This window comes from Drosophila hydei, unplaced genomic scaffold (genome assembly GCF_003285905.1).
Source record: "Drosophila hydei strain 15085-1641.00,03,60 unplaced genomic scaffold, DhydRS2 tig00000001-arrow-pilon, whole genome shotgun sequence".
NCBI classification, from domain to species: Eukaryota; Metazoa; Arthropoda; class Insecta; order Diptera; family Drosophilidae; genus Drosophila; species Drosophila hydei.
Genome location: NW_022045643.1, coordinates 10,348,476 through 10,361,230, shown reverse-complemented (window position 1 = coordinate 10,361,230; position 12,755 = coordinate 10,348,476). Strand labels below are relative to the sequence as shown.

The window sequence follows — 12,755 nt, the reverse complement described above, 5'->3', positions numbered from 1 at the left end:
ACACGCAACAACACCTCAAAGCGCTGTGCATGACTCACAAAGCGCTTTATTGTCAGCCACTTGTCATGGACCACTCAGACCGAGGGAGCTGGCGAACCTGTTCAGCCATAATTAATTACGAGCCCCTTGATTATTGGAAACAGACATTTTTTGCTTAGAACTGAGTTCCTGACTGCCAAGCGAGCAGCACAAAAGAAAAGCACTCATAAGTCAATTGAGAGTACTCACCTGTACATTCCGAACGAAATGAAAACACAATTAGCAACAAACTGTCAAAAATTCAGAGCCAGGTACAAAACATAAATATTTTGCTTTACGAAAACAATTTCAGTTGTTGTATGCACCGAAAAAAAAAACAATGAATGTCAAATATTTGAGAGCCCAACATAAAGTCATATTTATACAGTTTTTGGTTTTTTTTTTCAATTTTATTTTTATTTGTTAAAAAATTTATTAGCCGCAAATCGCGGCATCGAGGCGTGGGAATGCCTGCACTCAAACTGAAACTCAAACTGAAACTGGAAATCAAACTTCACATAGACAAGGTCAGAGCGAGGCTTATACTATATACCTGCCATTTATTCGAGTGTTTACTTTCATGATTTATTTTAAGAGCAGTCCTATAGCAATTAAATGTTTAATTTGCATTCAGCTCGAATTTGTTTAATTAGTAAGCGAGTGCATGGCGAGTGAGCCAACCCTGACATAGGCTTAGCCATGCACTCAACTATCTGCGTCTCTGTGAATTGTTATGTATACATATATGAATATATGTATCTATGTATCTATGTATCTATGTATCTGTGTATCTATGTATCTATGTATCTATGCATCTATGCATCTATTTATCTATATATCTATATATCTATATATCTATATATCTATATATCTATATATCTATATATCTATATATCTATATATCTATATATCTATATATCTATATATCTATATATCTATATATCTATATATCTATATATCTATATATCTATATATCTATATATATATGTATCTTTATATTTATTTATCTGTCCATCTAAATAATTATGAGATATATTTCTGCACCTTCAACTTAGTGCCCGTGGTTTCTAGGGCTATTAAAAGATTGCATTTTGAAAGATTTGTTGCTTGGGAGATTAAAGTGGTTAGCGCAGCAATTGTGATTGGGTGTATCTAAGGTTTGAGTGTACCTGTTTATAAGCACAGTTCAAGGCAGTAATGCAGGTTTTCATAAGCTAACAGCCTAAGCATAGGCACTCAAGTCGCAAGGGCAACGGATCAAATGCCAGTAATAAGAATTCACAAAAAAAAACTTTCTAAAGAGCATTGACAACTTTATGAAGCCAAACAGCAATTTAGAAGCAATAGTAAATCGTAAACAAATATATAAGTATTTGCAGACATTAATATACAGATACACTTAAGAAAATTAAATTTTTTAGATTTTTTATTTTATTTTTATTTATTTCAGTTATTAGTCAAAAAGCAAAAATAAAACGAGATGAAGCAATGTTATTTAAAATCTTAACAAAACTCAGTCAAGTATGATATGAATACATATGCATAGTATACTGTTATACTAGATTATCATTTTCGCAACTGAATCAAATTAGTTTCGTTAATGCTTGGGTATAAATTTCTTTGCTTATGTACAACCAGCAGCTGCTGCTGCCCACCTTAGCTGAGTTACCTGTAGCCATGCAATTTAGAAAAGCGCTGACGCAACTTTTATCACACCCGCAAATCTCTTTAGACAGCGCCAAACATTTAACCCAAAATAAATTGAGAGCCCCTCGCGAACCACTTCAGCCCCTGCCTGGGTCGGCTCTAATCGGCGCTTAACATAAATCGCCTAGTGAGCTCGGCACATGTAATTTTTTTAATTAAACAAAGCAGAAATAAAAAGAGTCGCAATTTTGTTAACTGTGCGCAGAGCCCGCTCTCTGCTTCTCTGCTTGGCAAAGTGGTATCAAATGGGCCTGGCCATAATTCAGCGACGCCAGCGGCCACACCCACCGCAGGCATGCGAGAATGCAATCCGCCCAAGCACCAACAACAACAAGAAACACGAGCCGCAATTATGCCAATTAGAAAATGAAAACCTGCAAATAAAAAACGAAATAAAACAATAACAAAAACGACGACAGCCAAATGGAAGGCAGCCAAGCACGCAACAGGTACTCGAACCACAACAATAAAAAACTTGTCCGTTGACAAAACTTTAGCAAAGGCGTCACGGCGGAACCTCGGCCCCTGCCTCCTACAGCCGCTTCAGCATGCGTGAAATATGTTTGAAAGTGTTTGCGTGTGTCTTCCCAGGCCAAAAAGACTACAAACACAAAATGCGAATCGTAGGGCTTCAGCTGTCCCACTCGGACAATGACATAGTTCCATTGAGGCCCAAGCTGAACCGTGTGACATCGTTCCAAGCGCTGTCTCCCTCTCCTTCTTGCTCTCGCTCTCTAATGCTGCAGCCTTAGAAATGCTTGCGTCTTCCACTCACAATCCGTCACAGTCACATTCACATACACAGTCACAGTCACAGTCACAGTTCCCATTCCTGCTCCCACTTCGCATTTGTTGTCGTCGTCTCCATCAGTTTCTGTAATTTTCATTTATACTCATTGCCCTCTATCGTTGTTGCTGTAGCTTCAGCACTTGGAACACCTTTGGACGTCAACGACGCGTCGCCCCACTTGTGCGCCATGCTGAGCTGAGCTGAGCTGAGCTCTTGAGTGGCTTCGCCTTCGCAGCCTAGTCCCCAGACAAACTAAACCAAACCATTTGTCAGGTCTTTTGTTTGCCCACCTGGGCATCATTCGCTTTGCCCAGCAAACCGCTTATTGCAGCTCTCTTTCCAGCCATGCCGACAGAGTGTGCCATAAATCCATTAAAGTGTGTGACAAACAATTGCTGCCGAGTTATTCCTACATGCATCAGGTGGACAATGATCAAGCAGGCGCAGATCTGTGGCTAGCCTTTGTATGACCACAATTATAGATCCGAAGATCCACCTTTTACTTTTTATTAAATGTAAAATTAATTATAATTTTATATAATTATTAAAATAGTAATTATATTTTATAATTATTATCAGGCTCTCCTCAGGCATAGAATTCTCATTAAGGAAAATTGATGCAGTTTCTTTTATTTTTTTTTTTTTTTTAACAGCGCTCTTTGCCAATCTCTTAAATCTAATTTGTGACTTAAGCTATTCTAATCTAGCAATCAATTTCGCTACGCATACTCTCGTCATATAATTTATTTTGCACTTAAATCTTTTTTAATTTAGTTCCTACTTTCTATCAGTTGTAGATATTCTTTCTATGATAAAATATATTTAGCTCTCACTAACATATGAGCAAATAAAATATATTTGAATACCAATTTATACCAAGGAAAACAGCATTTGATGACAATTTATATCTCATCTACTAGAGATAGAAGTAGAACACTTAAATTGTAAAAAACATTTGAATTATTTATTATATAGCGTTTTATTTATAAAAAATACTTCTACAATTATAAACTTGAAAGCTTTTTCAACCTGAAGATAATTAATTAGCCAGCATCAGATTTAAGATACGAAGTTGAAGAAGTTACTCTACCTCTCAGTCCCTCTCTCTCTCTCTCGTATCTTCCTCTTAAGTAGTGTGACCTTGTTCTACGTTGAGTAAAATCCATAAAAGCAACATGAATTATAAATCCGAAAAACAAACTTTAACCAAATTTAAGATGGAGCCGCATTAGCAAATTGAGGCATCGCCGGCAATAAAAATGCCAATCAATTAATTTGCACAATAACAATAAATACATAATGCCAGTCACATTATTATAATTGGCCTATAAGCCACTTATGGCTGACAACTAATCAGAGTCTGTGACGTATAAATCACAGAGGTATTAAATCTATATAATCTTAGGGAAAATACCAGGAAGTTATTTGATTAATGCACAGCGATTCATTCATATTCATCTGGGTGTTACGTCCAAACGAGTTCGTTTCCTGAGTCTTTTCGCAAATTTGTCACAATAATTAAATAATTTTTTTGTTTTTCTTGTTTTTGCCCGAGCTGTGACACAAAATGCAGCCATGGTAAAAATGCAAATGCTGTTCGAGTCGAGTCAAGAAAATGCAGCCATGTGCAACATGAAAAGCCGAGGAAGCGCCAAAAAAAAAACACAAAAAAAACTGAAAAATTTCCGCAATTTTTAAAGCCGCAAAACAAAGACAGCAATAACTGCTGCTGCGGCGGCTGCTGCTGCTGGTTGCAAGTTGTGAAAACTAAATGTTGCATAATGAAATAGATGCGCGAAATGTGCAACATGCACTGCCCCGCCCCTCCCCAAAGCACCACCCCGAACTGCCGCCTTCAACACTGCCCTGGCAGATGCCACAGCAGTAGCTGCAAACTTGCCAAACGCCCAAGACACTATTTCTCTTTCATTTTATTTTGCTGTTGCAACTGCCACACAGTGTGGCACAAACGCAGTTGAACTTGTTTGGCGCCGTTCCGTTTGCCACATGACCATTAAAAACAACCAAAAAGAGGCCCAAACACAAAATCAAGCTACATATTTTAAAGCCGACGCGCTACGTGACCAAATTCGTATTTTTCACTTTCAAATGTCTTTCGGCCTGTCCCAAACGACATTTGGCTGCACAGAAAACACACATATATATTTATATATATTATTTTATCTACAACTATTTTGCTTTAACTGAAAAGAGTTTTTAATTTTTTACTTTTTATGTTGCTTTTTGCGGACATCGCGTGCGGTGATAAATTTAAAGTCGATCTTAAATGACAGCTTGAACTGAATTGTCGAGGCTAAGATACTCTACCTGGGATTACACTTATATATAACATATATATAAAGACAGTCATTTTATAGTCTATAAACGTATTGAATATAAAAACAACTCTGACTGCCCCACAGATTACTGAAGATTAATTTCTCGACTTGAAAAAATGTCAAAGCTAGTGAAAAGTAAAATAAATAAATAAAATTTAATTAAAAACTTTATTTATTGATTAAATTTTGATTTAAATCATATATTTAAAAAATAATATAAGTTCATTAAAAATTTTTTGCAGCAAAATCTATGTAGAAATTGCGAACCAATGCAGCATATCTTAAAATATTTACTACTCAAGAATCGAAATCTTAAAAAGTTTGATAAATATAAATATAAATATATCAAATTATTCAACAATTATACAATTATCGACCCAACTGGAAGGGGGAGGAAACTTGTTTACCTCATTATATGAAAATATAAAAAATATATAAATATATTTTCAGCAAAGACATTTCATATATATTTCCTATAACTCAGTCCGCGGTATTAAGGCGCAGCTAAACATTTCTAATATAATAAATGGTTTTTCGTATAGTTGGGATCATTAAATGGGCTGCAAGCGTTTAGAAAATGTGAAAATTAGTCGACAGACACTTAAGACCTAATAGAAATGGCCTTCACGCAATTCGCTTTTGCTTTGGGGCCAATGGAGTCGGTTGCATAAGAGAAACAACTGTGGGCCACCACAGTGCGGCTGTCAGGCAAATTGTGTAAGCCACAGAGCAAATTGTTTTCCCCAGATTAAAATCACATTTTCGTCTAATTGACGCCCAACAAGTCGAGTTTTCACCTTGACCGAGCTTACCTTTAATTTAAATATATAAATAATAGACAAATATACTCGATTGTGGAAACTCTAGAGTCTTATTATCATTATATAAATAATAACTATATTGAGGCAAGAATATTTTGTCTTAAATACATTTATAACTTTTTGAAACAAATGTATCTGTTAAAACATTGTTAGTATATATATCATTAAATATTGAGTTCGGCAAATTGATCTTAGCTCGGCTTATGGTTTCAACCTCAAAGCTCATTTCCTCAACAATTTTTTCAAAATGCTTCAAATATATATTTTTTATTTTTGAAATGCATTAATTAAATTAAGTAAATTTAATTTATGCATTTCTTTTACTTAAAATATTTTCTATCATAAATATTTTCAAATACAAAGAGTTTTTATATCAGCTTGAGCTCATATCTTTTGATTTCCTTCTCATATATTAATTCTGATGTGCTGTAAGGTAATTGAACTAAGTTTAAGAAACATAAATATTATAAATTTAAATATAATTATCTGGAATAAATATCTAGCAATGAAAGAATTTTCTTAATAGATAGTTAACTCTCTTTATTTATTATTAAGCTGTAATTGTTTCTTTTCAATTTTGACTACCTGCCTCAACGTACTGAAGGCTCAAAGAAAGCTCATTTTAAATTTCTTTATTACCTCAAAAACTACTTTGGGCTAACCCAAAAAAAGGGCAACAAAAAAAGCCATAGTAAAAATAGTAAAAATAGTAAAAATAGTAAAAATAGAAAAACAGAAAAAACTTACCCTATAAACACCATCAACGAGTTTTGTTATTTCTTCGGCCTCCATTGTGGAACGTGGAGTCAAATTGAGCTACGGCTCGAGAGACGAATGTTATTTGGATGACAGTTGGGCCAAGTAGCTGTCTCGATAGCTACTGGGACAGATATGTGGGGCTTGCAGGCAAATTCACTTTCAGCTGCAGCTCTGACCGAATGCGCTTCAGACTGGGACTGGGACTGGGACTGCACTGGATTTTCACTTTCTAAAGTGGCACACACACACAAACACACGCGAGGCACACACACACACTAATAAAACGTTGAACCGGGCCAAAATGTAAACTTGTAACTTTGACTTTCGGCGCAGAATCTTGGAAATCTTGTTTTGAACCGCTTTGGATGGTGTCGTGACTTTCTTTTCGGCGGCCACACGAGTCCCCCAGCCACGTAACCAGCTAAATTAAATGCCAACACGATCAACGAGCCAACTGTTTTGTCAGCTTTCGGCTTCTCGACGGGTTTTATTTTGGTTTTTTTCTTTTTGATCTTAGGTAGCGCTTCGAGTATTTGTTTGCACGACAACTTTTCGGCTACTTCTACCGAATTACACGAACTCCAGTTGCCGACACGTGATCTGATCAGATTCGATCTGATCTGACCTGAGCCGAGCTGATTGAGCTATTATCGAAGGCCCTGCAATGAAAGAGAAATTATTCAACATTTAATGTTTATGCGTAGAGTCAAATGCGGAGGCAATAAAACAAAATTATAAGCAGAAAAATGTTGAGGTTTATCTTTAGAGTACAAACAGCTCATAATATAAACAAATTCTTCAGGGATTACATGGGTAAAGAGATCGTCATGTAATGTGCTCTTAAGCCAAACACAGAGCAAACTTAGCTTGCGGCGAAGTCAATGGAAAAGAAACAGCTGCAGATATTGCCTTATTATACGATTCTCATTCAAATAATTCATGTGTCTGATGATAAATAAGCTGAATGTGAGGAAGTCGAAGAACTTGGCTGGCGTATAAAGTAAAGAAATTGGACAAAAGGTAGCTGGCTAGGGATTAATAAGATGGACTACCGGAAAATGGAATAACAACAACTGGACTAGAAAGAAATAGGTATAAAATATAAATACAGACTATTAAGAGATGGACTAGTAGGAGATGATCTAATAAATGATGGACTAGCAAAAGATGGGAGTCGCTAGAGTTAGAGAATACACTTTTCGCATATATATTTAATAAAGTTATGTATATTTGGTATAGATCTTATAACATTTATCTATATATATCTTTTATTCGAAAAAATATATTGTAAACTGCCGCTCTACTACTCGATTCTCATTAATGCAACTCAACTCAATCTGGAAATCTCTAGCTCAGACTTACTAGCACGGGAGGCTCTCTCGCTAGTCAGGCGAGCGACGATAGAAGCAGCGAGACGAGAGCGGAGAAGAGAGAAGAGAAAGCGAGCGAGGCGAACGAGAGAGCAAGAGCAGAGAGACAGGAGAGAGAGGGAAAGAGAGAGAAATAGAGAAGAGAGCGCAGCGAGAGCAGTCGAGAGAGATCTCGAACGATCTCTCTAGCTCGCGATCTTCTCGTCTGCTCTCCTCTCTCACTATCTCTCTATCTCTCTCTCTCTCTCTGTCTCTCTCTCTCTCACTCTCTCTCTCTCTCCTTTTCTCTCTCTCTCTTTTTCCTTCTTCCTCCTCTCTTTTGAAATAAAATACTAAATTTCAGTATATATTAGCTATTTTGCACTAAGTTATACCATAGCAACTGAGGGCAACATCATTTAGCAACCGCATTGTTTGATCAATCATCAGCAAGAGGTACTTCAGCTTGCGGTAAAGTTAACGTATTTAAAAAAACAATAAAAGATGAGCAAATTGGATGATCTGTTGGCCAAAAAGAAAACTGTGGTGCCTGTCTTGGATCTGAGCCGCAGCAATATTCAGACAATTGAGGAGTTCAAGCGGCTAATGGAAAAGGTGCCCGACTACAAGATGCGGCCCATTAAAGTACGCGCTGAGGAGATAAAGATACGGGAAAAGGATTACACCTTCAAAATGCCCAAGAAGGAAATGCGCAAGCTACTGAAAGCCAATGGGGAGCGAGAGACGCTCTACACCTATGCAGATCCCATGCCCGGCGAAATGAAGGACGTTGTGCTCATGGAGCTGTGCGCCGTGCCCATTGACTGGAAAATGCTGACCACGCTCAGGCCCAAGTCCAAGCAAGAGGAGGAGTACTTCAGTCGCATGGTGGAAATGGGCAAACTGGAGCTGAAGACCGAGGCACGCGACAGACGCGAATTTGCACTCAACAACTGTATCAGGAAGATCAAAAACAAATCGGGAATTGTGGAAACGCGTCTCATCACCTGTGAGCTATGTGGCGAGGAAATGTGCTGGGGTAAGGCGTAGAGCAATTCATAGATTATTCTACAATCAATTATTTTGCAGGCAAATCCTGTGGCGACTTCAACTACGACTTATACGTACGCGTGGAGGCCAAAGTGCTAAAGCCAAAGCCCTTGGCCAACTCGACTAATAAGGCAAAGCTCAATGGACGAAAGAAATCAACTTTAGTGGGCACCAAAATCAAAGTCAAGAAGTCGGCAAATGTTAAGCAAAACTAGATCAAAACCTTTTTACGAATTTTAGTCTATATTTTTATGGTTACAAATGTAAATTAGTTTTTTGCTACTCGTGACTAGAGCTTTACAACTCTTGAAAGTAACTTAAATTTGATTTATGCATTGCCATTAAGTGAAACTTAAACTAAATATCAATTATACATTTCAACTAATAAATTTCTAATTGGAATTTCTAGCAGAATTTTACTGTTGACAGTGCGCTATAAATTACACCAACAGAAGTGAGTTCTAATCTGTTAACAGTCCGCTGCAATAAGAAGAGGCAGAGCTGTTTACATGGCGCTATTAACTTACGAACATATACTAACAGAATTGAAACATGCTAAACTCCGAGCAGCCCGAGTTGTTAACATTGCACTGTAAACGTGCTGCATACAAGTGTTTTGTTAAAATTTTCTAGTTATGCGTTAGACGCTGTAAAATATTGAGCATAACAGAATTTTAACAGATTATCTCTTTAGCTTTATACATTTCACTGTAAGGCGGATAACATTTCAGCTGTTATTATATATAACTTAAATTATAATATATTCTTATGAATAGCAAAATGAATCAAATTAAATAATGAAATTTGATTGTTTCTATTGTTTCTATTGCAAATAACAATTTTATGCATAGTCGAGTTTGCTTTACTCTCTTAGAAATGCCTGAATTGAATAAAAGAAATTCGTAAATTCCTTCAATGTTAAGTAGCAGGGCAAATGCAAAACAGTAGAAATTTTCAAAATATTTTCAACGGCCATAAAAAGTCAAAGACACAAGTTTTGCCGGCACAACAAAAATTAAAATAAAAACAGAAACACAACAGCCAAATGGAGAGCCAAAAAGCAGCGCTCAAAATGAAATGGCTAAAATATTTAAATTGCCTCTAAACAACAGAGGCAAATAGCCATTAAGGCAATATAAACAAGACAAGGCGCTGCTGCCGCAGCCGGCGCGTTGGCGCGTTGGCGCGCTGGTGACAAACGTTCCCAGTGGCAGCCACCTTATAAAATAAAATTAAAAAAAAAGCAGCCCACTCACTCACTCGCTTGTGCAACGTTTTGTGCAAGCCTCCATCACGCTCTCGCTGGCTCTATCTATGCTATATGCCGTCTCAGTTGCTCAAAAAGAATGCATTGAGCTGTGGCTGTGGCTGCGGCGATTGCACCGCTTTTGATTACTAATGAGAAGTTGAGTTCAGTTGAGTTCGGTTGAGTTCGGTTTGGTTTCGGTTTCGGTTAGCCGATAGCTCTGATTTATGTGGTTTATTTATGGAAATATCTATTCGCGTTGAAATTGAAAATTTGCTTTGAATAACAAATTTATAGCATAGCACCCAGCCAGCCAGCCAGCCAGTCAGCCAGTCATACCTGCGACGGCGGAATTTCAATTTGATCAGCATGAGGAGGTTCTGTAATGTGACCAATTAAACTTAGGGAGCTTTGCTCCAATTGAGAGTGTTTGACTTGTATAATACCCTGTAATACTGCAGAAGAAAAGCTGCATGAGTTGTTGAACTATGGCAAAGAAAGTTAAAGTTTCATTGTCCTTAAGGACTTGGCTGCTGATCAAGAAGACATATATTGGCATATGAGTAGAACTCGTTTCTTAGAAGAAGCCACGAAGACTCCTCCTTTTAGTTTTAGTGTTTATATATACATTTGCTGAAGAAATACTGGGCTTTGATCAAGATCGTACATCTTCAGATAGTAGAAAGATGCTGAAATGTGATCAGCCAAATACAGAAAGCGTTGCCTCAAAACGGAAGTCACACCATTCAATTGAAATGCTGTCATTGTCTTATTGGACTTTCATCGCATCAACGAGAGCTAACTAGGCCTAAGCCACTTTCAGATCTTGTCGCTCATCAATAAACCGAAAGACGTGCCAGCCGATTACGTGGGCTAGCAAAGAAAAACGAAATGATATGCCACAGAAATAAAGAAAAGACAAAACTAAGCAAACAAAATAAACACATAATAGCAATAATGAAAACACGAATGAAAATCACACAAGACTTACGAAATCGATTTCGAGTTGACGTCTTTTGGTGGATGCAAAGATGCAAGATAAACACGCTCAAGTGAGAGTGCCGGAGGCTGGAAAGTGTGTTTGCTTTCAATGTGGAAAGATTTCCGCGCGACTTTGTTTATGTTTGTCACTGGCCACGCCCCACTACGTGCCAGTTAGAATTTCCATGAGGTGGCAAAACAAAAGACTTAGGCAACGAACTGGCGAGGCATTCAGCATTCCAGCAGCAAGCCGCAAGCAAGGTTGCAGCTTGCGGTCAACGCTGCCAACTGATACAGGTGCAGCAGGCAGCAGGCAGCGCATAGCTCGACTGCGAGTATTTTGCAGATGAACAACGTTAGATACCTCGTGCTCGTACTTGCACTTGTCTAATTTATGATGTAGCCCGGCTGGTTGGCTGTGGCGTTTAATTACGAGTCTGCTATGCAAAAACGTTGTTTGACTATTAAGAACAAGGCTAACTTGGCAATCTAGCCACCAGCCGGCAGCTGCCGTTAAAAACTTGTCCATTTTGCTGGCCATGATAACAGCATAGCGAATGGAATTTGCTGCTTACAAAAAGCCAGTAGCTAAATGGAGTTCAATGATATGATAAAGTAGTCATATTCGCCCAGCTTTTGAGTTTTGGACAGCTTCGAATGAGACTTCCCTTTCCTGTCTGCAGAATCTTCAGTGCCACTTCGACATGTCTGTAAACTTTCGCCAAAGCGACGCGAGTCAACAACAATTTTCCAAATATCAGCGGACAGACAACTTAACAAACAGCTAAGGCTAAAGTGTCAGCAGGGAGAGGTAAGTTGGGAGAGGCAAACCCTGGGCTGTTATTATCAAATGCTCATCATTAACATTTGGTGGCTGCTGAGCTGCGATCTCGACGTGATGATCAAATTGCAGCACATGCGAACACGTGTGATGAGCACACAAAAAGATTGTTGTTGCTATTGTTGTTGTTATTGTTGTTGTTGTGAAAATGAAATTAAACTAAAGACTGAAAACTGAAAACTGAAGACTGAAGACTGAAGCCCGAAGTCTCGAATAGCTGAAGAGTGAACATTGTAACAGACAATGCACAGACATGAACGGCTCAACATTGGAGGAGTCCAAATTGCCGCCCGATACATTTGCAAATGAGTCTTAGACATAACAGCAAAAAATAAAACAGAAAACAATAACACTGTAAGCCGATGCAAATTGAGAGGCAACGAGTCTGCGGCCCCCATTGAGACATTGCCCCCTCCAGCAGCCGTACAAATTATTGGCAGTGAAAGTAAAAGCTTAAGTTATTTTCGTTGGGCTGTCGAACCGCACAGCGCACAACCTGCAAAAACGGGGCAAATGCCAGCAAAGTCTTCAAATCAAATTAACATATTTGTACTTTTTGCCCTGCAACAAAACTATTTGAGGCGGCCTTAACACAGCCAATTGATTTCAGTTGCCATTTTTCAAATTGTCTTGCCATGTATCAAAAAGAAAACATCAACCTCGAGTCAGCCAGCTATGCCAACAAGATGTTAGCTGGTACATTAAGCTCACATTACATTCGTCTAATCAGAAAACCACGTAACTATAACACGGAGCGTAACTACAGGGTATTTCGCATTTTAGATAGAAGATAAATAGAAATAATAAAATAAAAAAAAATATCTTTACTATAGCAAGCTACTAATAAAACTGTT

General features: G+C 37.9%; 2 protein-coding genes across 7 annotated transcripts in view; one reads left to right on the top strand and one right to left on the bottom strand.

The window, feature by feature from the left end:
* The window catches only part of LOC111604438 (brain-specific angiogenesis inhibitor 1-associated protein 2), a 35,559-nt gene that overhangs the window by 8,422 nt on the left and 14,382 nt on the right, over window positions 1-12,755 (bottom strand). For all 6 annotated transcript variants that reach the window (XM_023322506.2, XM_023322503.2, XM_023322504.2 and 3 more), the window contains exon 2: window positions 6,423-7,093. In XM_023322506.2, the coding sequence (XP_023178274.1) occupies window positions 6,423-6,467 (45 nt within the window). In that variant the 5' untranslated portion in view covers window positions 6,468-7,093. The remainder of the gene's footprint in view (window positions 1-6,422; window positions 7,094-12,755) is intronic.
* LOC111604474 lies at window positions 8,288-9,048 on the top strand. Its single transcript, XM_023322558.2, has 2 exons — window positions 8,288-8,822; window positions 8,873-9,048. Exons 1-2 carry the CDS (start codon window positions 8,288-8,290, stop codon window positions 9,046-9,048), a joined length of 711 nt encoding a protein of 236 aa, XP_023178326.1.

Bases quoted from the DNA above. Each gene is read 5' to 3' on its own strand.
- LOC111604474 (XM_023322558.2), top strand. From the start codon at position 8,288: ATGAGCAAATTGGATGATCTGTTGGCCAAAAAGAAAACTGTGGTGCCT. The intron at 8,823-8,872 runs GTAAGGCGTAGA...ATTATTTTGCAG, and splicing joins TGGCGAGGAAATGTGCTGGG to GCAAATCCTGTGGCGACTTC.